The sequence below is a fragment of the Phyllostomus discolor genome, chromosome 6, assembly GCF_004126475.2.
Source record: "Phyllostomus discolor isolate MPI-MPIP mPhyDis1 chromosome 6, mPhyDis1.pri.v3, whole genome shotgun sequence".
NCBI classification, from domain to species: domain Eukaryota; kingdom Metazoa; phylum Chordata; class Mammalia; order Chiroptera; family Phyllostomidae; genus Phyllostomus; species Phyllostomus discolor.
The window spans coordinates 31893658-31920826 of NC_040908.2; the positions used below are offsets into that span (position 1 = coordinate 31893658).

Below are 27169 nucleotides of genomic sequence, written 5' to 3' on the forward strand. Positions count from 1 at the left end.
TTCTCTCAGATGTTTACCAAGATTATTACATTGGCTGTATCTAAAGATAGTGAGAAACTTAAGACATATAAAATTAAAAAGTACTTTTTATAAATATTTTAACTGCTTTAAATAACTGTTTTCTATTAAATAAAATTGCAGGCTCAGGCGCCTAGTGGAAGAGAAAAAGGGAAATGCCAGAGGAGGCCAGGTAATTCTGACAGAACCTGAAGCTTTACTAAAACTGAACTTTTCACATGGAACTTTAAGTATTTTTTAATATTACTCAGCTATTTCTGTATTCATTAACTTTGTAGTGTGTTAACTTCTTCAATTATATAAAATTGAAGCTATCATAACAAAAGCATATATTCTATACATCTTAGGATTCTTTCTAGTTATAAACATTTACGCTGTTTTTCATTATGTTGAGATCAGCCAGGATATCCACAAAACAATTTTGAACACACCTGATAACATGGCTCAAACTGATAAAACTGCCAATAAAGTGTAAATGAGGAGGTGGAACAACTGGAACTCTCATCTATCGTTGGTGGGATTGTAAGATCATCCACCAACCTTGGGAAATTGTGGCACGGTGTCTAACAAAGTCAAATCCATGCCTGTTCTATGTCCCAGGCTTCCCAGTTCCAGGATGCACCCAACAGAAATGGGTGACTAAGTCCCAAGTCATTTAAGAATGCCCACAGCCACATGAGTCCCACACCAGAAACAAACTATGAAGTCCATCCACGTGAGAATCAATAAACAAACTGTGGTACATTCATACAATGGAATCGTGCTCAGAAATAAAAGAGAACCAACTAATGATACATAAAACAAAATAGGTAAATTTCAAAATATTATGCTGAGATGAAGAATCTGAACAAAAAGGAGATTCTTCTTTATGATACCATTTATATGAAACTCAGGACAGGTAAAATCATCTATGAATGCAGAAGTCAAAACAGGGATTAAGGTGGGTGGGAAAACTATCCACTGAGAGCCCCATCCCACAATGAAAGAAATATTAGCTTCTCAGTGGTGATGACATGGGGGATATAAACAGGTAAAAATTACTCATCAAGTTGTGCACTTAAAATTTGTACATTTTATTGTGTTTAGATTATACTTCAACTTTTTGGAAAGAAAAATCCATAACAAGAAAAAATAACTTCATCATGCTTTTTAATTTTATAGAGCAGAATTAGTACATTTATGTTCTTATATTCCTTTTACAGTCCCTCCCTGCTAAAGGAAAGCAGTAAACAAGATTGATACAACAGAGAGCACCTTAAACAGGAAGTCATCTCCAGTATGTGGAAACAGCTCAACACTGTGGCTAGCAACAAGGAGAGGAAGGACTTACGTGCTTTTTGGACCATAAGGCGCACCTAGGTTTTAGAGGAGGAAAATAGGAAAACAATTTTTGAAGCAAAAAAATGTGATAAAATATTTAATAACATAAATAACAATATTTCACCATGTAAATGTAAAGCTACATTCAGACTATAAAACGCACCCCCTTTTCCTCCCAAATTTTAGGGAAAAAGTGTGTCTTATAGTCCGAAAAATACAGTAAGTAACCTCATTCTCTTTCTCTAGATTGCAGTGTTCCTAAGAACTAGGAACCAGTCTAACCGACTAACTCTGTTAACCCCATTTTACTCCTAAGCTCCAAGACCTCACTATGCTGGTATTAGCTTCCTAAAATTTGACCCAGCAATGCTTGCTTGGTCAACCTTCTGACATACCCTCTCATGTCACTTTTATCACAGTTATCTGAGTAAATGCTGACTCAGTATCTTCTGCCTGTGGAAATACACAAAATGCCCCCAAATGCAAAATCATCTCCAAGGGTGAAAAGAAGGCTAAACAGGGAATTAACAATAGATAAAAATAGATTTGACTACAGGAAAATATTAAATTCCTACACATTAACAACACCATAAACAAAACTCAAAAGCAAGTAATTAACTGAGAAAAATGTTAGCTACATATACAGGAAATGGTTAACAATAGTTAGAAAGAATTCTTATACATCAATATGGACAGAAGAAACACCATACTAGACACACTGGAAAACTTAATGAATAGGCAATTTGGTGAAGGATAATCAGCAAATCCACAAGTGAAGAAGTTTAAATAAAGATGTCAGAAGAGTATAAAGCAGTTAAAACAATGCGGCACCATTTTTGCCTATGAAATGACGAAGACTGAAGCAGGAATTATAACACGGGGTGGCCAGTTTCCCAGAAAGTGGACAGCACAAGAGAGATGCGAGGGACTGCAGTGGCGGGGGAGGGGATGGAACTCAGTATAGCAGGGGAACCAAAACCCTAAAAATAACTCTATCTTCAAACTTAGAATTTCCATTTTGTGTACAACACAGATATTTATATTCAAGTGTCATTTATAACAGCAGAAATCAAATTTTATAAATGGAAATAATGCAACTATCTAATAACAAAAGCATCAGTGAAATAAATATGGTCCTGAGGGAATACCATTCAGTCACTAAAATACTATAGTTTAGAAATAAATTAAGCCCTGGCTGGCATAGCTCAGTGGATTGAGCTTGGACTGTGAACCAAAGTGTCGCAGGTTCAATTCCCAGTCAGGGTGCATGCCTGGGTTGCAGGCCATGACCCCCAGCAACCGCACAATGATGTTTCTCTCTCTCTCTCTATCTCCCTCCCTTCCTTCTCTAAAATTAAAATAAATAAAATCTTTTAAAAAAAGAAATAAATTAATAAAGAAAAAATGTTCTCCATATGTTTTAATTAAAAAGGGATTACAAAACAGAGAGTAATGTATCCTATTTTTAAATGTTTAAATCTATAAAGACAAATAACTAATAAAATACACCACAGTTTTAATAGTGCTTATCTCTGGATATGGTGACTATGGATTTTATAATTGTTTCCTCAAACTTCTCTGTATCTTCCAAATCTTGTACAGCGATACTGATGATCAGTAATAACAAATATTATTTAAAATGCCAATTGCATCGAAATAGCTAAAGGACAGAAAGAACTTAAAGACATAGACAGGCTCTGCTTTTCTCTCTGCCATCGACAATCATGGGATATTAAGACAAGGCTGTACTTTCACCTGGCAGCCCCGAGGAGATTCACATTTGAAAATCCTTCCACCCAATACCTATTCCCCACTCCCCCAACCCCAACGTTATTTCCTCTCTATTTAAAAAATCTCCACAGTCATATAAATTAAGCAAGGTAACATTTTAAACTTTCAGCTTAATGGTGCACGTCAGAGTTATGGATGTTCTCAGTTCAACTAAGTTTTAATGAGCAAAGTCGCTCAAAAAATAAAAGGTGTTCTCACACTATAACTGAAAAACCTGTTTAGTTTTTCAGAGTTTATTTACTGCCATGGGAGTTACTTGATTTAAAATTCTTCACACAGAATGGCTTGGATATGGTTAGATTACTCTGACTTTGGGTAACTCATAAATAAAGCTGAGTGCAAAGCAATACGGACGTAAGAAGGGCTCCTAGAACCGAGTATTTAACCTTCCTGGGTCTCTGTCTTCATTTGTAAAATTAGAAGTGGGAACCAGTTAATCTGTAAAATCTCTTCTCTTACTACCAGCATCTGATTCTAGATGCTAGTTATACTTTTCATCCACATAAAGCAAAAAAAAAGTAAAATTACAATCTAATAATAATGTCCTTTTTAGAAAAGTATAGGTGATTTAGGAAGGAGACCAAGAAAGAGGATGTTCATAAAAGATTTAACATTAAAACATCACAGACATTAAAGGGGAGGAAACTTGGGCAAGACATCACAAAATCTAAAATATTATAAATAGGATATGATGAAATGTATACTAAAAGAACAGCTGGATCAAAGAAAAGAAAAAAGTATTCACCATCAAAAGACTTTTTTACTTGAAGGGGGAAAAAAGGGATACCTTAGTTTACATTATAGACTAAAATAATCCTTTCTATGGATATTGGTAATAGAGGACCAAAGAATGGGTAAATAGAAGGACAAAATTGAAGACTAAGATTTTTAAATTGTGTGTGCATGTGTGTGCATCCACTTACATGCATGACAGCCTCAAAAGTACAACTCTACAGTAAAAACAAAGAGTTAGCTAGAGGTAGGAACATCCCATTCCATTAAAAGAAAACCTATGAACCTTTGAAAAGACTGCTGTTGGGGAGAAAATACAGACAACTGTAATTGAACAACAATAAAATAATTTAAATTAAAAAAAAGACTTTGCAATCCACTTCCTATATGAATACATTTTATGTGTAATACTCCTTTCTAGGAGAAAAGCAACAGACTTAATAATTGGTATACTTGTTAATATTCTATTCAGAATAATTGAATATTAATGTGATATCAGGTTTAAGATAATTTTCCACAGTATTCTACCTATATCCTAGTGATTCCCCTGTGTCCTATAGATATAAAGCAATCACTTCCTAATTACTCATTGGACAATGGGTTGAAGGCTTACAACGAGCTAGGTAAAAGCCAGCTGTTGAAGATCTTACTTGATAATGATTGTAAAGCCTTCTCAAAGAGTTCTCCAAGAATATTTACATTAGAATTCCTTAAATTGAATATTCAGAAATGCAAATTCTTGAGTTCTTCCCCAAATTTACTGAGCAGACTCTCTAGGGGTACAACCCAGGCATCTCTGGCTTTAATAAGCTCCCTAGGGGATTTGATGAAGTTTACATTTTAAGAACCATCACCTTACATCAGCTTAAAGTATGGCTATTTCCTAAGTAAATTATTTGCATATATTATTAAAATGTTTTTATTCTTTTTAAATGTAATTTATGTAGCACTTTACAAATGCTATTTCATTAATTCCTCACATAACATAGTTCAATGAGGACAGGAATTGCCATTTTTATCCCCCTTTAGAGAGGTCATCCAGCTAGCAACTGGTGGACCATGACTCCAAATTTCATGCACTTTCATCATACAACAAATTCATTAAAGAATGAATCCTAATGGTGGAATCACAGGCAGTGGGAGAGACATTTAGGTATTTCAGGCTATTAAAAGGGCTCAAAAGTTATAGTCTGCTGACTGCAGCTCACTCTAAAGTCCATTCGAATGACAGAATGAACTGTCATTGCTCCTGTATAAAGAGGCCTAGGAACCACTGTGTAAACAGTTATGTGTGCTGGAGTATTTACTGCTGGGCACTGTATTAGGTGCCATAGAAACAACAAACCATACCTCCTGCCCTCAGAGAACTTCATCCAGGGTATTTAGAGTGCTGTTTTAAAAATGTGGGGTGTGTTTCGACAAACACATACTTTGAATATCTCAGCATAATCTCAAAACTAGTTGGTAACACCTGGAAGTGTTCGCTTGTACTTAGTTGGTTAGCTCTCTGCTTCAAGGGGAATGCCGACCACCCTGGCACTGGGCATCATTTTCATACTATGAGAAGCAAAATACATTTCCAAAATGAGACTTTCTCTTCAAGTTTCTGTTATTTCTGTGAAGAAACAAAGCTTTAATTATAAGTTTTTGACAGAGTATCTCTATTTTCAGAGTGCTCTTAAGTGATTCCCCACAAGTGATTGGGTGTTTTAATTATATACAGCTTCTTGTCACTGTTCATCCAGAAAACATTACAACACTAAATATAGATGTATTAAGCCTAAGTGTTTTCCCTGGTTGCATGTACACTTTTTTGAGTTATTTCAACAATGATCAAAAGCTAGTGAGTTCCTCATTCAAGCTGGAATCCTCATGTCTTTTCCAAAAGACAAACCCTATTAAGCAACAAGAAAATTAAACCATAACACTAACAAAGTGTATTAAAAGCCAATCTTTAATCCTGACCATCTTAGCAAACAATCACAACTTTTATTTTATTTTCTCTTAAAGGGCCTCGACCCCTTGTTTCTCTTTTGGCCCACCAGTTCTTTTTTTTTTTAAGCTTTTATTTATTTATTTTTAGAGAGGGAAGGGAGGGAGAAAGAGAGACAGAGAGAGAAACATCAGTTTGCGGTTGCTGGGGGTCATGGCCTGCAACCCAGGCATGCACCCTGACTGGGAATCGAACCTGCGACACTTTGGTTCGCAGCCCGCACTCCATCCACTGAGCTACGCCAGCCAGGGCCAGCCCACCAGTTCTGTAGAGACTGGGCCTTTCAGTAATTCCTTCCCAGATCCCTGCAGAATCATTAGGTCTACTCAGCTCCATGGGTTTCTGAGGACAGTGTACAGAGAGCCAGTGCTCACTAATTTGCACAGCAGAAGCATCACTGGGTCCTGGGAACCATTATACTGAGTTCAGGTCCCTGCTCTGCCATTTATAAACATGTGTCTAGTCAGGCCACTTGAAGGGACCAAGCCACATCACATCCCCACCCTGCAAAATGAGGTAAAATCCGCCATGCCTAATTTGTAGGTATATTGTGGATATCGTGTGAGATAAAACATAAGAAACCATTTCTGCCTTTGATTTTCAACATTAAGAGCTCTACAAATGTGAAGATGGAAATGTAATCAAACATGTCCCCAACTACCAACAGGACACTGATGGGTTTCCTCTGGAATTTCTAGTGACAGAAGAGCTGTGCCTGACTGGTCCATTGGACGGCACACTGTAGACGGGGCCTCTGGTAGGCAGCGACAGAATGAAAAAGTGATAGCACTCACCTCTCCTGCTGGCTGCTCTAGGGCCTTTGGAAGGCCTCCCTGAGGAACTTGGAGGGAACACTAGACAGGCAGGTTAAATTTTAAAGCCAAAACAGCATCACGAATTTGAAGTTCTCTTTCAGGCCCTGGGTCCTTTGGCAGGCAGTAAAACCATGTCCTACTTCAAGCAGCAGGCACTTGATAAGCACTTGTTGATTGACTGCTCTCTGCATTCTTGGCTCTCGCTGGGACTGTGATTTGCCAGCAGAGTATGTGCCAACACCCACATTTTGGTAATAACCTAAATATCTGCATATTGTGAATGAAGAGGCTAAATGAAAGAAATTATGTAAAAACAGAAGTCAGCTCCCTACATCTTTCTCCTTTATCATTTTCTCTCACCAGTGAGGGCATAAGGCATCCTAAAGACAAGAGGCAGATGGTACACTGTCCTCAGGGTGAGGGGTGGGGGGCTTTCTTCTCTATATATGTGTTGTCCATCTCTCAAGAACAGGTTCCTGTCTGGCAGCTGCACACTAGCGTCTAGTGAGCGCAGCACTGTGTGTTACAACTAAACTAAGAATCAGGTCTCTTCTATGCTGCTTTTCACCAGCGCTGGGGAAAAATGAGTTTGTTGGTTGCAAGTCTAAGAAATACACATGGATGGACACACACTCATTCAGATGTCAGACCCAATTGTCTGAGATGACTAAGAAAGACTAAATTTGCAATCGTTGCACTGTTAAAAATAAAGGAACAAAAGGAAGGAAGGTGGTGTTTTCTGCTCATGCTCTGTGCTCTTGTTAATTTCCTATTTTACCTCCCCTGGTGTTATGTATCCATGTTTCTAAGTTTCTCTGACGGCTCACCTCCTTCATGAAACTTTTAATGACTCCCTCGCTGGAAACTGGTTCTCTTGATTTCTTAACTACTACAGCATCATCGTGCAGACTGCCAAGACATGTCCTTTGGGACCCTGTGTCTCGAACGGCAAGCACTCCATATGAAGGGTCTCCAGGTTCTCCAAAACACTACGCAATGTGTGAATACAGGAGGTGGGACCTAAACTCATGTCACATGCCCCAGAGAAGCCAGGCAATGCTTTCTCCAAGAACATTCTTCACCATCATCTGTTATCTAGAAAATCATCTTCATCTAGGGGAAAATTCAAACTGCATGATTTCATAACTTAAACTTGTTGCTGTCACTCACATACCACAAGAAGTGGACCTTGGGGGAGGGCCAATAAACAATTAAACTACCAATTAAACTGTGGTCGTTTAATCTTCAAACTACCACAAACTTTTGCTTACTACATGGTTTCCAAGAGAGCCTGTTTTTTAGGAAGAAGGAAAGAAAATCAAGCATAGATATTAAGTTCCCATTAAAAACAGTCATTTATTTCATAAAATTGGCTACTTATCTTTAAAAAATGGCCGATTATATGGATGGAACTGGAGAGGATTATGCTAAGTGAAATAAGCCAGGTGGTGAGGGACAAATACCATATGATCTCACCTTTAACTGGAACATAATCAACAAGAGGAAAAAAGCAAAGAAAATATAACAAGAGTCATTGAAATTAAGAACAATCTAAAAATAGCCAGAAGAGAGGGGGGAGGGGACAGAGGGCAGAAGGGTTTTCAAGAACTACTATAAAGGACACATGGACAAAACCAAGGGGGAGGGTGGAAGCAAGGGAGGAAGGTGGGTTTGGAGGGGGTGGGGGGTGGGGAGAAAATACGGACAGCTATACTTGAACAACAATAAAATAATTTAAATTAAAAAATTCAATTTGGATAAAAAATGGCTGATTAAATTAGAATTGCTGAGTATTCTCATTTGAATTAGTATTCTGAAATGCTTGTATTCTGTTTAAATGCTAGACTCTTACCATTTGGCTAGGCATCAAAGTGGCTACAGTAAAAGAAGTGGCACAGCTCTGTTGGGTCAGGAAATACTGTTTCTCTCACTGAAATCTCTTTCAAGTATAATACAGCCAAGGAAAGATGGCTTAGCATTTGCTGACGTTTTCAGAGACTGATTGGGCAAGGAGAAAAATAAAGGTGGAAACATTTTCTTAATTTTCTCCTGATCATCAATGCCCTCTCCTCTTGCACCCTATCTTAAGAAGTCTTAACGTCAATTCTGAAAGAATTCCCTAAGACAAAACAGAGTTCATCACAAAGACACATCAATAGTCTTGGCTGTTGAGCCCTGATGCAGTTTTCCTGGTTTAATGCCCACATGAACAGAGGGCATAACAATTGTTGGTTTTCTGCATAATATCCTCTTGTTAATATCTGTGTTATTCCTTTCTGGGTAAATCAAACACCAGGAAAGAATCTCAATTTCAACTTCTTGTCTTTTCTTAAGTAATCTATCAAGTCATCCTAGCATGATAAGAAGATAGTCTGTTTTAAAAGACTCTGAGCATAGTTGTCTTAACCTGAATCCTTCCTGGTTTTTTCCTTAATGGAGGAGTCCAGAGCAGAGCAGACCCACCACTGCTGGAAACAGGTTAGGCTATTAGTTGAAGAGCAGCAGTCATTTATCAGGCCCTGTGTGACATGATTTCATAAACTATCTAGTCTTCACACCACGCCTGTGGAGTAGACAGAATAGGCCTTTTTCACTCTTGAGGAAACTGAGGCTCTCAGAGATTTGGCAGAAACTTGCCCAGGGCCAGTTAGTGGATATAAGGAAATCTACCAGTAATCATTAATCTTGATAGGAAATTCCTGGAATTTCTGCCATGTGAAATGAATATAATGCCAACAAATAAACTAAAACACAAATCCTGGTGTTAAATTGAAGAAACAAAAGAATCTTTAAGAAAAATGTAGCTAGGAGAATCAAACTTCAAAGCATTTACCATCCTTTCTGAATCATGGCCACCTTGAAGTCTAATTAAAAATGAGTGAAAGAAATGCTTAAATTCTTTGTGTAGTCACATAAATACCATGCATATATAACTAACACAATTCATTTTTTAAGTCTTCAAGGTTTCACAATAAAGAAACCATAATTAAAATCGGAATAAATACTTAAAGTTTTTTTTATTAACTGTCAGTGTTTTCTTTATACCCTGTCTTCAGAACTATACAATTTTTTAACCATTTACAGAAGTGTCCCTTTCAAATCATGAGAATATAATCACATAATCAGATACATTGCAACTGTCCCCTTTTAATTGTGAATCATGGCTAGGCTTGCAAATTAGTCTATTATCAAAGGAGATCTATCCATTTGGTGGGAATGTATTTGCCAGCTAAAATGAAAGAAGTTAATAAACATTAATAAGCATCTTAAATCAATCACTCCTTTTCTCTTGATGTGGTGGTGGATATGCAGATCAGTAAATCAGTCAAAACTGCTAAAGATGGGAGGCACAGGGAGGCCTCCGGTGCCCCATATAGTTAAGAAGCAAGATGCTTCCAAACAAAATTGTAAGATAAGGATGAAGCAGTAAAACCTTCAGTGAAATGACTTGTTGAAAATTAAACAAAGTAAATCCAGATAGTCATCCTTGGTTGCTCCTTTATGTACTACTGGTAATAAAAACTGGATGAGAAAACAAAATACTCCTTCAGGATAAATTATGTTTGTTGACAGCATAATGTAGAGTTAAGGACACGTGCTTGAATGTGAGCCTGCCTGGATTGAAATCCAGGCTCCATGACTTTAGTTTTGTAACCTTGCCATTTCTTAATGTTGCTGTGCCTTTATACCCTTCTGTGCACGAGGGGAGGTTCATGTGACCTGCCTCACAGAGCTGTGATGATTTTGCCAGCCCATAGTCTGCTAAAGGCTTAGGACAGTACTAGCCATATAATAAGTGCTAAGTGATATTCAGTCAACGAATAATTTAATTGGCCATTTACCACCACTGTACATTATCCTAGTTCTTTAATCTTTACAGACTTTTTACTGGAGAAATTGGATAGTGAAATACCCCTACAATAGTTAAGTCATTTCCTTACTATAAGCCAAGAGGTGAATTATTTCTTGTGTAAAAATAATTTAAATTTATATTTTCTGAAAAGGCAAATGTTATGCTTAAAAACAAAATTACTGAGTCAAATGATTTATTGCTGGCAAGCACAAATAGACTATTATATATTTTAGTCATTACAAAGGTGCCCAGACAATAAATACCTTGCAAATATACTAAAACACAAGGCTTTTCTATAACATGTTTATCAGAAGCCCATCAGCAATGTTCTATTTTAATTGAGGTAGGATAAGTTGTCTGGTAGCAGTCTCAAAAACTCTATTATCTCACTCAGAACAAGTCCCATGGAAAAAAACGAGTGGGGAAATGAAATACATGATTTGCATACTTAACAGCATGTCCAATTAACCACTTTGCTGACAGAGATTAATTTAATATTCATTTTATCCCAGCATATGTTAATACTTTGATAGTAGACATGAAAAGTGACTGATAGAGTACACCGCAATTTTGAAAATGTTAAGAGTGAACTTCAAGGAAAGGTAGCTTAGATGGAAGTGTCAGAACTCATCTTCGGAAAGATTTCATCTCAAAATGATCAATTTTCAGTATGTATGTAGGCATAAATAGTTCAATATTGTAAGATTTTCTGGAATCAACATGAAATATTAAATAGGTATACTACTAAATAATGTTCTGTAAAACAAATACAAAGTTCAGTTTCTATAATATGTGTTTTAGGCAACAATTCCCTAAGGTATTTAAATTATTCATGCTCTAGTATTATTTCTCTACAACAGATTGTAACATATTTGCTAATTGAAAGGATAATTACATATAAAATGCCACGGACATGAATTAGAGTATTAATCAGATTAACAAAGTCAAAATCTTGAAAAATTTGAAAGGAGAGTTCATCAGGAAAACTACCCATTTCTCTCAAACATCATTCTGCCTGCCCAAGTAACAGTGCTAATCGGTTAGTATTAGAGCACATGACATGGAGCTTCCACATTGGCCCTGAATATATTTTTTAGAACACATCACGGTCACTCACAGCAATGTACTATATGCTGCATAACTATCCACGTATTAAATAATTAGACCTTAATGTAAAATTAGAGGTTTCAGAATCCAAAATCATCTCAGTTTTAAGAAGCCTCAAAAACAACACTTTTGTTTACCGGGTCTGAATCCCATAGTTATACGGAAAAATATGCCATTATGACCAGATGGTAACTAATAGCCAAGACAGTCTGAACGACATAAATAATTACATGTACCAACATCAGTCCAATAGCAATCCAGAAAATCAAAACAACTGTGCAAAAGTGATGTCCAAGTCAGTCCACGCCACTGTGCTCTATTTTACCACTTATTAAAAATCACTCCCTTACCATTTACTTTAAAATTTCATTTCTTTCTAGTTGCTAGTTTTCAGAAATCTGTTATGATATCTGTTCTCATCAATTTATATAAAAATACATGAACTATGTACATGAACATGGAGTAAAATCCAACTGCATAAAAAATTGTGGGTCACATTATATAACGCATTTACCACTGGTGATCCCATAGTCAACAAGTGATCTAATACTATTTTGAATTTCACAATAAAAGTGGCCACAAAATTCATAGAAACTTCATGTAAAACCTAATATGTACACAGCCATATATCTTGAAAGTATGCTGAAGAAATGCTTTTCAACACAACCTCAGTTCCAATTCACAAATCCCACAGACACTAAATTCACATAATCAGTACAGCAGGCTCTTTTTATCTGCCTATATACTTGGCAATTGAAAGGACATTTATCCAAGAATCATATTTTAGTCATAAGATATTTTATTATAATTGCTATTATTTGATCAGTAACTTTATCACTGCCTAAGTGCAATACTTTGTTGAATTTGAAAATGGTCCTCATTTAATAACCTACCTCCACCCATTCTCTCATTTCTCTGCTAAGTATCAAAATGTAATATTAACTAAAATTTCTTCCACTTGAATGGAGATGTAAATTTCACATCAATGGTCACTTGTTCACTTTAAATTCTTAATAACTATGAGTTAGCTACCTTTTTGGTTAATTTTATTCTTAATTTTTTTTAAAAAAACTTTTTTTTTGAGAAGTGAACTGGGAAATGACAACACTGGGACAAAAAGTCAGGTCTTCTCAACTCAAAGGAAGTGTTCTTTTTAAAACCTTGCCTCTTTTCTCACTGTAGCAGAAAAGCAAAAGTACTGTGGCTACTTATTAATTAAGCGACCCTGGCAGAATCACTGCCTCTCTAAATCTGTTTCCTCGTCAGCAAGATGGTAATCATAACAAGTCCTGCCGGGGCGACTATCATGACGAAATGTGGCACTGTACATGAGGGCTCTGTGAAAATACATGCTTAAAATATATCCATTTTTACTAAGTTCTGTCAAAATCTTGAGGGAATTCATTGTTATATAATCAGTGCTAAAAAAAAAAACTCTAGCATTTTGTGAGAGAATGGAATAGTTCAAAAGGCTATTACCAATTTCTGTGTAGAAAAATATTCTACACAGACCAAAAAGGATGGGGCAAAGGGCCAAGGAACGGAAGCAAATGATGTTCTAAGAGACATTCCTTAGGACCTCCGTTGAGAGCCAAGTACTAGTCAAGTACCTTGAGCCTGACCTACGTAGTGTGCTTCTTGTGCACCAATGTAAACCACCACTAACTAATGATGAGGGCAAGCAGATGGCTTAAGGAACCCTACTGCAGTCCGCTGGAATAGCTATAGTTACAGTCTGTTTAGAATCAATAGGACTCTGGGAAAGACAAGAAAGACCATTAGCATTTTATGAGATCTTTATTACTAAAGGAATCTCAGGACTCAAAGTTGGAAATGATCTTAGTTCAATTGAAAAATAACACCCATATGAGTTACAAAATGATATAAAAAGCCATGACCGAAATTATTATTGAGGACATTTACAACTCAAAAACTGACTGTCTTTCATTAAAAACAGGTACACAATGTAGTGTAAATGAGGCACTGATGGCAGACTATGGTGATGAACTGCATCAGGTCAAAGATGGTTTCTCTACTAAATTAGGCTGCTCTCATCTCTTCCCAAAGACCAAGGTCCTAATGCCAGGTAGTTACCTAAGAACTGCCTTAGGTTACACGGTATTCAGGTGGAAGGGTGGATAAAGTAGTGCAGCCCCTCCCCACTGCTGGAACATAGGTTTCCAGGAAGAGTATTCTAAATGAGGAGGAAGATGAGTTGGAAGATAAGAGTTTTACTTCCAACTTTGCTACTAATTAGCTGTGACTCAATGAGTTCAGTTCACTTAAAATACTTAGAGCTCTGTGTTCACATCACTAAAATGAGAGGAACATGCTCCTCAAATTTTTAGAGCTAAGTTCTGTCTGGGAGCTGATGTTCAAAGCTGAAAATGAACGCCAAAAGTCACAGTTAAAAGCTGGCTGAATTAGAACTAGAATTCAGGCCTCCAGACTTCAAGGTCTGGTTTTCTCTACATAATGTCTTCTCTCTGAAATCTCTTTTATCAAATTTTGATTTTATCATGTAAGAACTGTTAACATGAGATCTACCCTCTTAACAATGTTTAAAGAGTATGTGTTGTTAATTATAGGCACAAGGTGTCACAGCAGATCTGCAGAACTTAATCATCTTGTATAATTGAAACTTTAGGCTCCATCGATTGTCAACTTACTTCCTCTTTTCCCCCGCCGGTGGCAACCACTATTCTCCTCTCTCATTCTATGAGTTTGACTATTTTAGGTGCCTCATTAAAGTGAATCAGGTAGAATTAGTCTTGCTGCGACTGGCTTATCTCACTCAGGATAATGTCCTCAAGGTTCATGCATGTTATCACATACTGTGGAATATACTTTTTAAAAAAACTGATTAATATTCCATTGTATGTATATGCCACCTTCTCTTTATCCACTCAACAAGGCCATAAGGAGATGACCACCTCACACCTGTTAGAATGGCTATTGTCAAAAAGACACGTTTTGATGAGGATGTATAGAAATTGGAATCCTTGTGAAACCGTGACAAGAAAATGGTGCAGCCACTATGGAAAACAGTATAGGTGCTGCTCAAAAAAATTAAAAAGAATTGCAATCAGCATTTTGAACAGATTATTAGTTCATGGTAGTTTTCAGAGAAGTCAAGATGTGGGAACCACCTAAAAACCTTTTTTTTAAAAATAAACATTTATTAGGGGCCTATTATAGTATGGGCACTTGATCAAACTCATGGTCTCATTTATTTTTCACTGGATGGAACTCAGCGTATTTTCATTGTATAGCTTGAGAAAACAATCTTAGTGAAGATTAAGTAGCTTAGTAAGTTTACACAATGTATGGGCAGTGGCCAAATTTTCACACAGATATGTTTCTGAAAATTATCTTCACTAGTCAAGCTGCCTCAATTATTTATACATTAGTGCACATTTAGGTCAATGAATCAATCACCTGTCTTAAATGCATTTGCAAAACAAGCCTTATCTCTATTTGAAAAATACGACTGTGTTTTATTAGAGGAAGTATGTGCAGCAACATGGTAGAAAGCAGTTGTGCAAGGAGCTCTTTATTGAGCATTAATATTAAAGAACAGTGTAAAGTGATGCAGATAAAATTTACTACATTGATGTTTTTATCAGATCATTGCATGTACAGTCCCAGATGATTGCCACATGCACATAAGATATAGGCTTTTTGTTTTTAAAGAGCAAGTTTTGCTTGTTGAAAGATTAACTCTTTCTAACAATACCTTAGATGTTTAGAACTAAATTGTAAACTTTTTTTGATGGCCATGCTTCCAGCATTGTGGCTCTTCTCACATCTTAATGCCCATTATCCCCATTATTACATGGCCTTCCATGGTACTTGGTCTAGCAAAACAAAAACATGCATATATTCTATATCTACTGAATAAATGACTGGACAATCTGAGAACTAAGTATATTAAAGGTGGGGGCAACCAAAAAATTACCCTCAAGTCATGGGTTACTTTGACCGTTACTGATTCAAAGATACTTTCAGAAAAACAAGCTGGCAATCTCGCTTAAAATTGCACTGCAGTGATGCACGTCTTTGTTGAAGAAGCCAAGTAAGGAAGAGAAGTGGGGTAGCAGTGTCTATTTTAACAGAATATTCATAGCCAAAAATGTTCTGGGTCACACATATGAATTAATTAAAAAGGGCTAAATTTTTCTTTAATGCAGCAAAGTCAAATACATTGTGAAAGGCTTTGCCATCTTGGTTGCTAGACAAAAGAGCAAAGGAATCGGCTTTATCAAACAACCACCACCAACATCTGAGAGAAAAAAAAAAGAAAAACAGAAACCTCCCCAGCTGAATGAATGAAGTGACCCCTGGGATACCAGTGAGGTGCCATCAGCCTTTCTACAGCATTCACTGTTGTTAATACTCGTTGGAAGCAAAATTCTCTGCCTTGCTCCTTGTAATAATTTGTGCTCTAACAGATCAATCATTAAAGACATGGAGGACCCTCTCAGTTCTGGTCTCAAAACCTGTGAGCTCCTGGAATTGCTCTGGGCCCTGGGCCACAGAGCCTGGATTCAAATTCCTCTTCAACTCTGATTGGTCATTTGGCTCTATTTTTTTTGATGCATCTATAGTATGTCTCAGTATCCCTATGAAGGAAACCAAATTCACAACTCCCTCCAAAACACACCACTCCTCTTAGAAGTTTAGTACGTGTACAAAAGTGCCTCAGAAAGAGAAACATTATAAATGCAAGCTATCATCATCCTTCTATAACAGCACTGGGCTACCTCAATTAGAATCCACACTTTTAAAATCTGTTAACATCCCCTTCTGGGAAAGCCCTTTCGCCCTTTAATAGTATAAGTTAATCATGGCAGTATAATTTCCGGAGCTCATATTTGTGAGAGGAGAATGGCTGGCTCTGGTGTGCTCAGTTCTGTGATGGCTTTCTCATGCCTTTATCTCCTGGAATCGCTGAGAGGCTCTGAGCTAATTTTCGAAACTATGCGGAGGTACTTAGGAAAGCCGGGAGCAGAGATGGGAACCTGAGCATTGCACTGACATCATCCCATGCTCAGCACATATGGTACATCACTAAAGCAATTCTGAGTGAGCACACTGGTCTATTCTCAACTCTTGCTGGCTTTAAGTAGAATTCTTAATTACAAGCAGGCTTGCTTTGTTATCATTTACAATCACACAGTTCACCTTCTTTAACTAGAAAAATATAATTTTTCTACAAGGTATTTTCATCACTTATTTGTTTAAACACATGCAAAATAAAATTGGATCTTGCAGAGGTCTCAAAACCTGCTTCTCCTGTGCATTTAAAAAAAAAAAAAAAAACCTCATCATAATCTCTGCAACTGGGTCAGCTTGCACAAAGATGCTGGGGTAGCCACGAGTGCTTTCAGCACCCTGCAATCCTTGTAAGTGACACCTCATAATAGTGCAAATGAAGCATGGCATGATGAGAAAATGAAGAAGAATGAACCTGGATAGTCAACCCTGCAGTTTCCAAAACACAGAGAGTAGATTCGATCTTATCCCCTCAAATACACCACAGATGAATTTTCTTTTTATACTTTCGAGCACATACCTGCTTTCCCTATTATGAGAAAAATGGCTTGTGATGCCAAGAAATTCTAACACAAACAGGCTGGCTCATTTGTTCATCTATACATGTATACTGGCAAGAGTCTCAAATTGGGAACTAAACCTCATTTACACCTGCCTTGGTTTTTCAGCTAGGAATTTATCATATTGTCATTCACCTTTGTGCTTCCCTTCACCCTCATCTATTAGGCGCAAAGATGATTTCCTTGTGGGCCCCTCATCTAATTAGCTGAATATGGAGGGAGTTTACTGACCCAACACATTCGACATCACCTCTTTGCTTATGAGGCTTCCTTGAAGCCACCCCCCTGCCAGCCAGCCCTGCTCACAGCCCCTCTGCATGCCCACCGCATTCACATCTCTGCAGCCCCCACCCTCAGAGGCTTACTTCATCCCTAATGTTCCTTGATTGTACTCTAGCCAGAGTTAATTCCCTTTTTTCAAGAGAGGTTAGGAATGAAGTAGGAAAAATTCACACAGGATTTTATCTGGCGGAGGTTGGTAAGTGTGCTACTCTGATTAAAAAAAAAAAAAAGAACCAGAAAGCATCCACTAAAAGTGTGTGTTAGGGGGATGGGGAGTTTCAGAAAGAAACAATAGAACCTTTGAAGGAAGGAAAAAGTTCTCTGACTCAAAAGAATGATAGCAACTGCTGCTCACATACGATTTTCTCCACTTTCCTTCTATCCTTTTCTCTTTTTCTATGATAGACGCGCCTGGTATTTTCATTCACATACAGAGGCAATCACTCTATTCTGGAGGGAAAGAAATGCTTGTCAAGACCAGCAGACGGCGCCTGACTGGGGATGAGCAGCAGTGGGAAGGGGAAAGGAGGGCCCTCCCTGCGGCAGGGCCCCCTCTGTGTTCTCCTTTCCCCCTATCCCCAGGCGCCCTCCCCGCCAGCCAGCCGCTGCATCTCCAGGGAGAGAGGCAGAGCCACGGCAAAGAAGTGAATGTGCATATGAGATTATTAGCCAAGCACTTCCCACCAGTACAATTAGGCACCCCACCCCCTCGCCTACCCCCATCTGGCTCTGCACACCCACCCACGCTCTGTCTGCCCCTCCTGTGCCCTGGCTCGCCTCCCTCCCCTGGGACTCACACAATTCTCACAGAGAGGCAGGGCAGTGGGTGAGAGCGGCACCCAGGTAACAGAGCAGCAGGCTCCTAGACTACTGCTGTGAGCAAGTGGTGAGAGCAAAGAGACTCCTTACTGGTTCTAAGAGATGTATCCTCTGTTACCCTTAGCTAAGAAGCCCCTGTTGGGGATGTTACTTTTGTCTCCACCCTATCCACTCTTAACTGGAGAGAATTCTGGATAGGGAACTGGGGAAGGAAGGGAAGGGATTCCTAGGACCCATAGTGAGGGTTGTCTCCATGTCACTCAAAGAGGAGCTGCTAAAGGGAATTGTTCTCTCTTCACTTAGGTGAGGTTATAGCTTCTCATATCTAACCAGAATTGTCCCCAGGTAGAAAGCCTGTCCCTGGGGAAGGGGGCCATGCTGGTATAACCTGCAGCTGCTCAGAGGAGGGGGATTACTTAGGGAGCAGGACATAGGTCAAGAGCTGAACCAAGCCTGAAAGAGGGAGGGGCCCTGCAAGGAAAGGAAAGGCGTGGGGGGATATAAGAAAAAGTGTCTGTAACTTTTGTCCCGCTTTTTAAAGTAGTGGACTTTACATGGAGGAGAAGATTAGGAGTGGGGAGAGATGCACAAAAAGTTTGGTATCTTATTTATTGTCAGTTCAGGGAATCTAAAATAGACCTTTATCTGAAGATGACAGGAACATGGCCTTACATTGCTGGCCACTCTGGAGAAGGAACCTACCCACCAAGGCTTTTCTTCACATTCTGCTCTTTACAAAAGAATCCAGGGTGAGGAGAATAGCTTCTCTTTGCTCTAAATTCTCCTTCTCCAAGAAGACCTCCTGACTTGCACCAGCCAGCACTGGTCCATCTGCCTCCCTGGGAGGCACTAAACTTAAGGACATCCCTTATCCCAATAGCCTTCAGACATGATTCTCAGGGAGATGGGTTTGGGTAGTCAAGCCTCTCTCTACTACCTCAGGCTAATCACCAAGAATAATCAGTGTATATGAGTGTTGGGTAGGGAAAAGGGGCTGGGCTTCAGAGGTTTTCTCTGAGCCTGGTAGGGGCTGGCCAGCCTCAGTTTCCCTCCTATGTTCTCCGTTGAAGGGAAGAGGTTGGGGGCAAAGGGGACTGGCCTCCTGTTGAGTGAGTCCTGGGACCCACTGCCTCACCGTCACCGCAGCCTGGGCACACTTTGGAGGAATGTGCATTCTGGAACCTCTCCCTCCACCAGGCAAGGGAAAAGGGGCAGGAGGTGGGGCAACACTCAGCACAGACAAAAGGTTCTGCAGAGCCCTCTTGTCACTGGTGCTTAGGTCCCTTTGAAAGCAAAGCACAGCACCCCATCGTCCACGCAGAGTGATCTTTTGGCTAGTAACCCCCTTCCCAAGGGGCCCAGGGGCCCCGCCAGGACCAGCCTCATGCCTTTCTCCAGAACCCCTACAAGGAGCGCCCCTCCCATCCCACACCACAAACACAGTACATGCCTTCCCCCATCTCTTTTCTATTGTCTTCAAAGAGATAAGTGGCTCCCACCAAGTACACCCGAATGCACCTCTGGTTCTCTGTTCCCATTTCTCCGAGCCTTAGGGGCTAAAAAGCGAGCACGGGGTTGAAAGGGGGGAGCGAGGGAGTAACCCCATAGAACTTGGCATCTCAGACCCACCGTGTCCGCCTCGCAAGGATGCCGGTGACCTGTAGATTGCAATAGGCACTGAATGATGCTTGCTGCTGCCATGGAAATGGTGGATGTGGTGCGCTCCCAAACTGGACGCCCCCCATGCCACTCCTAGAAGGCCGCTGAGGGTGAGCGGGACAATCCAGAGCAGGGCCAGGCGCCCCCCTGCGCCTCCGCTGCCACTGCCGCCCCCGGGCGAGCCCAGCTCGGCACCGCACCGGAGCATCCTCTGGTACATGGCGGGTCACCCGCTGAGGGGCAGCTGCCTCGGGAGGCAAAGTTTGGGGCACGGGAAGGGGAGAGGGCACCAGGGAGCAGGAGGCTCAGAGTAGGCTGCAGGGCGCTGCCTCACCGAGCCAGAGAACCCATCGTCTCCCTCCTTCGGACAGTCTTCTCGGGGTCCTGGAGTCCACGGTGCCTTGCACCCCAAAGAATCCGAAACATAGCCGAGGCAAATGCAGCTGATGGGGGACTTGTCCAGAAAGGCAGCCCCCAGGAACAGCAAGTGCGGAGCAGGCGGTTGCTTCCAGATTTCCAGGGCTCCAGGTTCTCCAGTGATACTCCCAAAGAGTTTCGGGCGAGAGTGCGTGCCAGGGGGTGGGGAGCGGGGAAATTATTTAAAGCTCCTCCCGGAGGGTCCTCACTTCTACATGACAGCCATCCACCTCGAATCCACTAGGTAAATCCATTTAGCATTGTGTGTGGGGACTTGGGAGGCCACTTCGCCGGCCCAACCTCCTTTCAAGGGAGAAGCAGACCCCATGGAATCCAGGCGCCACTTCCCTCCATTCAGCCCCGGCTGGCTTGCCCGCTCGCGCCAGCCTCCCTCCGGCAGTGGCAGCGGCGGCAGCGGCGCGGGGAGCAGGGGCGCGCATCGCCTGCCTGCTCCCAGGCAATCTCCCTCCAATGCCTCCCAACACTTACACCCCGCGAGGTGCTCAGAGGCAAGAGTGCACCCTGATGAAGGAAGCGGGGATCAAAGGAGGAAAGAGAGCTAAGAAAAAGAAGCAGCAGACGAGTGGAGGGGGAAAAGAAAAAGAAAAGAAAAGAAATACCACACACGCTGGTGAAGCAAGGGGCTCTATGCAAATCTGCAGTCTCCAAACAGCAAATCACTGAAGCTGGGATGCAATGCAGAGGACGAGCCTATGTAACGAGGGAGGCTGGTCTAGCTTCCCACAAAAATCGTCCTGCTTTGCCTCTCTCACGCATTCTCCACGCATCGGAAGGACACGTGTATGGCAATGCGGGGAACACCTAAAAAGCAACTCTCCCTCCTTTGCCAGGTGATTCCTCCGTCTGAATTACAATGGCAAATGGCACCCTTCCTCTACCCCTATGGTTTAGATGTAACCAGTGTCCTGAGAGCTCTTAAAAGGGAAAGAATTCGGCTCTTTTTATTGGACCAAACTTGTTCTGCCAGGTGTTCAAACCCAGTCTGCTAAATACATCTTGACACCATCTACTCAAGTATCAGTTTTGGTGTTCTGTTAATTACAGGTATTACTCATAACAAAGAGTCCTTGTTCTCACTACAATATCCTATCTCATAAGGCAGTGAAAGTGCAGGGAAGCAAAACACACAGGAGAAAAAAGGATAAGTGAATGTGGCAGCTGAGGAACAGACAGAGAAAGGGAGAATGCAAGAGAGAAAGCAGGCAGGTGGGAAAGAGGACAGCAGAGAAGAGAAACAGTGTGAATGAGGTTACCTGTATTTCAGTCAAACATTTCCGGGATGTTTAAGAACCCACAGATCTCTACAGAAGCCCCCTGTGGTGATCTTTTATAATGGTAGAGTTCTAACTTTCTCTCATCCTGTCTCATAAGGAAAAGGGCATCAAGAAACAAAAATCCCTGAATCCAGTGCCCCCAAGAAAGAGAGAACATTTATATTCTAATGGCAAAATGAAGTGTCTTTAACTGGAATCTATGTGTCCTGGACAAAAGACCAGCAAAGCCAACACACATCTAAAACCCTAAAAAGCCAGCAAGCACAGCAAGTGAACTTGGCAAGGAAGACCGCAGTCATTGAAGGCTGGCAGTTAAGATTTGGGATTACAGTGGAAACACTCCTCCAGTTTCCAAAAGATGATAAAACCTATGACATGTCTAGTGACTGAACATTTTTTGTCTTTATTTCTATTTAAAGAGGAAGGGAAACAACTCTGAAATAGGCACTACTTCCCGCAGGCTTTTCATCATCTATATAACCTTTTATATCAACAAATATAAACTCACATATTGGAAAAAAAGTAATTCTAGGAGAAGTTGACTCAAATCAGCTGTGTGCCCACATGTCCACTTAGAATTCTGTATTTCTTCATAGTCCGTGCAGAGAGGCAACCCAGGGTCTCTGGTGGTTAGCCACTTTGTAACCGTGCCCAGGGGCCACCAAATCAAATCTGTAGCAATTCATCATCTCACATTCCTGACAAAAGCTTATGTCATTCCCCTGAAAAGGTAATTCTTCAGTTTACTAATTGAAATGGTTCAGCTATACTAGAGAAGGTGCTTTGATTTATTGTACTTAAATACGCTGTGTCTCCCAGCTTCCCCAGCTGCTCAAAAACCAACAGCACCCAAATCCAGCACCTTCCACTGTTTCCTGTTGCTGCCCTTATCCACAGGCCATTTACTCTTCATTTATTTTTATTTTTATTTTTTAGCATGCGTGTGTATTTTCATTCACTGGTCAAGGGTTGTGATTATTCATTTCTGAAATATCACGTAAAGCGCCCAAAGAAGAGGATAATCGCCCCTGCGGTGTGGTTGTGGGACTCTGGGCTCACATTCTGAATTTGACATTTCATAGTGTTCATGTGGAAAGAGCGGTGGATTAGGAGGTAGGGAACCTGTGCCGTATTCTTGGCACTGCCATTTACTGGTTATGTCAGATTAGTTACTTAGCCTCTCCCTGAGGCTCCATGGCTTCCTTTATAAAATAGTCATGTTCCTATCTTCCCTAAGAATCCTACAGGGCAGGAAGGATATAATGCAATATTTAATGTGAGAGTGCTTTAAAATATATCCAGTGCTCCCCACAATGAAGGCATTGTGCCTTTCCTCCCATACCGGTCTCACATACTGAACTGATTAGGCTGCCCGACTCATTCAGCTCCTCCATCTATGGGAAATGTAGTGCACTTCACCGCTCTCCAAAATCCTCATCTATGGGGTTAATCTGTCCTCCCCTCCCCAGCTAGATGGATTTTGGAACGGGAGCAGAGTCTAATCTTCATTTCCACTCCCTCTAGTGCCCAGCATATTGTGAAATGTAAGTTTGTTTCTTAGAACATACAGTTAATTCTCATTATTCCCAGTAGTTACAGTCTATAAAGTCACCGTGAACACTGAATTAGCAAATACTGAACCAATGCTCCTAGGGGTTACGTTTATAATACAAGCCTCTGGTTATAACATTTCAATCAACTGATCAATATATAATCTTGTTTTATGTGTTTCTTTGTTTAAAGACATATTTAATATATATACTCTTGACTCATCAACCCTGAACTCACAGCTGACACCAATGCTCCTCAAGCCTGAACTAGGCTTACCTAATACCTATTTTCTCCTAAGGCACGTCATAGCTGCCTTTTCCTCAGGAATGTTAGCACTTCAGCATTATGTTTAGCGGACATTTTAAACAGAAAAGTAATCAACTAAAGCACAAAAAGTATAAAAAAGAACCACTAAATATACCACAAAAAGGCCACTTGTTTATGGTACAAATGCTCCAACAACAAGGCAGAGTGTTGCCTTGATTGACTTCAGCCGGGAGCATGGGTGTCGGGGACTCAAAGGGTTTTTGCCACTCTGTGCATGTCTGTTAACGACAGCATAGTGCCATGGGTGTTGATTTGGGGGGTTACAAATTTTAGTGAGGAGGTGAATTCCTATCTGTGGATAGTGAGAATTGACTGCATTTGTTATTGTCTTGATTAATAGGGGAAGACAGGGATGGGACTTTGCAGAACTGTTTGTGTAAATTAAAACCATAGAAACAGAACAAGGATAGAAGATTGTGATGAACCTTCCTAAGAGATTTCAATGAAGAGGCGGCTTCCCTTTCTGCCTTATATCGTCCAGGACCTTGGGATACAAAGGCAGGGTTAGGGAAAGGATAGGCCAGAAATCTCACTTTTACCAGAGTCTCAAGAGCTAAAGAAGGAATATTTATGTCTTCCTTGAAAGAAGAAATTGTAGCTGTAGTGTTTCAGGTGGATGTTTAGGGCACCTTTGCAATACCTAGGAGGTTCTAGGGTGGATGCTATGATACTGATGCTGCAATATTTATTATAAATGGTTGTAATCTGGTGGAACAAGGAGTGATTCTCTGTACAGAGAGTGGAGAAAAGTCTCGTGAGTAAGCATATGCCTAACCTGGATGACGCAAATAAAGCTTGTGCTCACTCTTTATGTCTCTTCAGCTGGGTTGGTCCTTGTGGCTGGAAGTGCATTACTGAAAAGAAACTGAGGCAGAACTTGACAAATTGTGCTTAGGTGAGTGAAGAATTGGTTCTAGGAGACATGGTGTCCGGCTCCCTGTAATATACTCTTAAATATTTTTCACAGACAGTGGGATATAAATGTGTGCTAGTATTATTCTATGTCCCAAGGGAGTCAGTTGCCTTCATCACAAATTTATGCTCCAGTGTCTCAGCAAGAATTATAGAAGCCAGAGATGACTCCTAGAAGCCTTGAGCTCTCATCATCTCCAATCACGATGTAGCTTTGCTAATTAATTTAGTGTATGTTAGAAGTAGGTTATCATTGGTGAAATAAATGGCTTGTCAATTGGTGTAATGGAAGTTAGAAATGGGCTATCTTTGGTGAAACCATTAATATTCAAAATATATGGATAGGCCAAAATACCTTATAGACATGCTTTGCTTCTACTTATATAGGGTATGTGAATATAAGAGGCATTTCACCTTTTACTGTTAGGAATGGTGCCATAATAATAGTAATAATACAGACTAACACATTTGTAACTGGTGCAGCTCTGACAGATTTAAATGTATTGGCTCATTTAATCATCAGAAGACCATGTGAAATGGGTGCTATTAGTGACCCCTAACAGATCCTAGTCACCTACTTCTGATAGATGATGAGGCAGATGCCACCACTGAAATAGTGCCATCTCTGCTTCATGAAAACCTTTTTTTGAAAATCATTTTTCAAGCACCCAAAAGAACCAAGAGCTGGAACTTCATCAAGCTTCCAGAGAAGGCTATTAGATTTTGCGCCTACTTAATTAAATGTCTGATTTTGTAGCAGAAGTTGGTCTGTACCTTACATTCACTATGACCTGTACTTGTAGAAATTCTTGAAATAGTGGTTAACCCTTATCTGCCTCTAACAACCATGGCTGCTGAGATCTACCAGAAGAACCAGATAGCTGTGCATCACAAATTGCCCTAGGTCCATTCACAGTTGATTTATGATGAATAAGAAGGCTGGTAGGCTAAGTCAGACAACAGTGTTAAGAAATGGGGTGGGTTTGAAGGCAGAGGTATCAAACACAGAAATGGAATGAGAGAGGAGAAGGAATGGAAGGGGGAGTGTGGGGAGAAATGGAAAAGGACAGGCCATTTCAAATTAGTTTTTCATATTCCAAAAATCATCCCTTCTGTCTCAAGAAACAGGATGGTTGTCAGGCAGACACTTTCAACCTTTTCATGTTTTTCTTAAACATAATTGGACATTCTTACAGCTCAGTATTAAGCTTTTTAAATAAAAAAAGTAGACACTAAAAGCATCAGAGGGGAAGTATATTAAAGCCCACGAGCAGCACCAATTTTTTAAAAAATTAAAAATGAGGAGAGTGTCAGTCTTGCATTTCTCAATTCTACTAGTGTCAGCACAAAGAAAGAGGCAAGCAGATCCCACATATCCATCCACCCAAATTCTGAGCTGGGACTGAAAGAAAGGAAAGAGCAGGAGACTCAGAAGAGAGTGTCATCCATGAAGTTGTAAAGATAAACCTCTGATCCCGTTACCTTTCTGGGTTCCTGGCAGGTCCCTGAGGGTATCCTGAGAAAAGATCAGACTGGAAGAGCCAGAGTATTGAGTAAAACACACACAAAAAAGATAAAGAAAACAAAGCCAATGCTAAAAGCATCCTTGGAGATACTATAGTGCAATCTCTTTATTATTCAGACGCTAAAGTTAAGGCCCACAGAAGTAATAATGTTGTCAAAAAGTCAGATTTATTTATGAGGTGTTTACTTATCTGGATTGCACATTCATCTCCTGCCACCCATGATCCAGTCACAGGCCCAGTTTGGTGAATACAGTCAGTTTAGCTATTACCTGGAACTGATGTGACAATGAGAGGGAGTAGCAAGAACCCAACAAGAGCCAATGTGACACCCAACTTGCTCAAGTAAAATGAAAGCCTAGGTGTACAGTTTGACTTGTGAGACATGAACAGATTTATTGAATTAAGGTTAGCTGTGTTTAGGACTGCAGTATTTCATGGTCTCTATCTTGTCTCATGTCTTATTTATATAAAATGTTCATTTATGATGTCCTACCTGTCTAAGAACCAAGGAAGTGTCATACAGATGTCTCTGTAACTACATCTTTAACTGTTGTGGTCACTGTCTGGTCACCAATCAACCAAGTATAAGCCATCTTTCAATCACTGTCATCTTATATTGTTTAATTATTTAAACCAAAACTATATTGCTGACAAACTCTTGTATAGGTTCTGCTCTTTTGATTTGAATGTGTTCATAATGTAGCAGGAGAACATGTGACCAGTGCCGGACAGTGAGTTTGAATCTGAGTTGATTGTCATTATTCATGTGACACTGGGTTAAATAGCCCCTTGCCTCAATTTCCTCATCTGTAATATGATTATAACACTACATGTAATGAAATTGACAGTTTCTAAAATATATTAAGCACTAAATATAAGTGATTGTCATTTATTCATATGTATGTATGTTAGGTGGGTGCTAAAGATGTAATGATACTGAGCTGTACTGTGAGTTTTAATTTAGCCATATTCTAAACACTCCTCACTCAGTCTATAGTCAGCTTGGTCATCTCCCCAATAATTATTTAGTTGCATTTCAAAAATCTGTCCTCAAACTCTACTGTGCCTGAGAATCACTAGAAGGGCTTGTTAAATCAGAGATTGCTTTGCTTTTGATTCCCTAGATCTGTACAAAGG

The 27169-nt window shown here is 40.0% G+C and overlaps 1 protein-coding gene across 37 annotated transcripts in view; it reads right to left on the reverse strand.

The window, feature by feature from the left end:
* Positions 1 to 27169, reverse strand: part of NRXN1 (neurexin 1) — a 1086661-nt gene that overhangs the window by 398879 nt on the left and 660613 nt on the right. For 2 of the 37 annotated variants that reach the window (XM_028514449.2, XM_028514448.2), the window contains exon 1: positions 19975 to 23605. The exons of 33 other annotated variants lie outside the window; for them this stretch is intronic. In XM_028514449.2, coding sequence (XP_028370250.1) covers positions 19975 to 20224 — 250 coding nt within the window. In that variant the 5' untranslated portion in view covers positions 20225 to 23605. Of the gene's footprint in view, positions 1 to 19974; positions 23606 to 27169 lie in introns of those variants that run through there. 2 more of the 37 variants (XM_028514446.2, XM_028514445.2) reach the window with 1 other exon arrangement.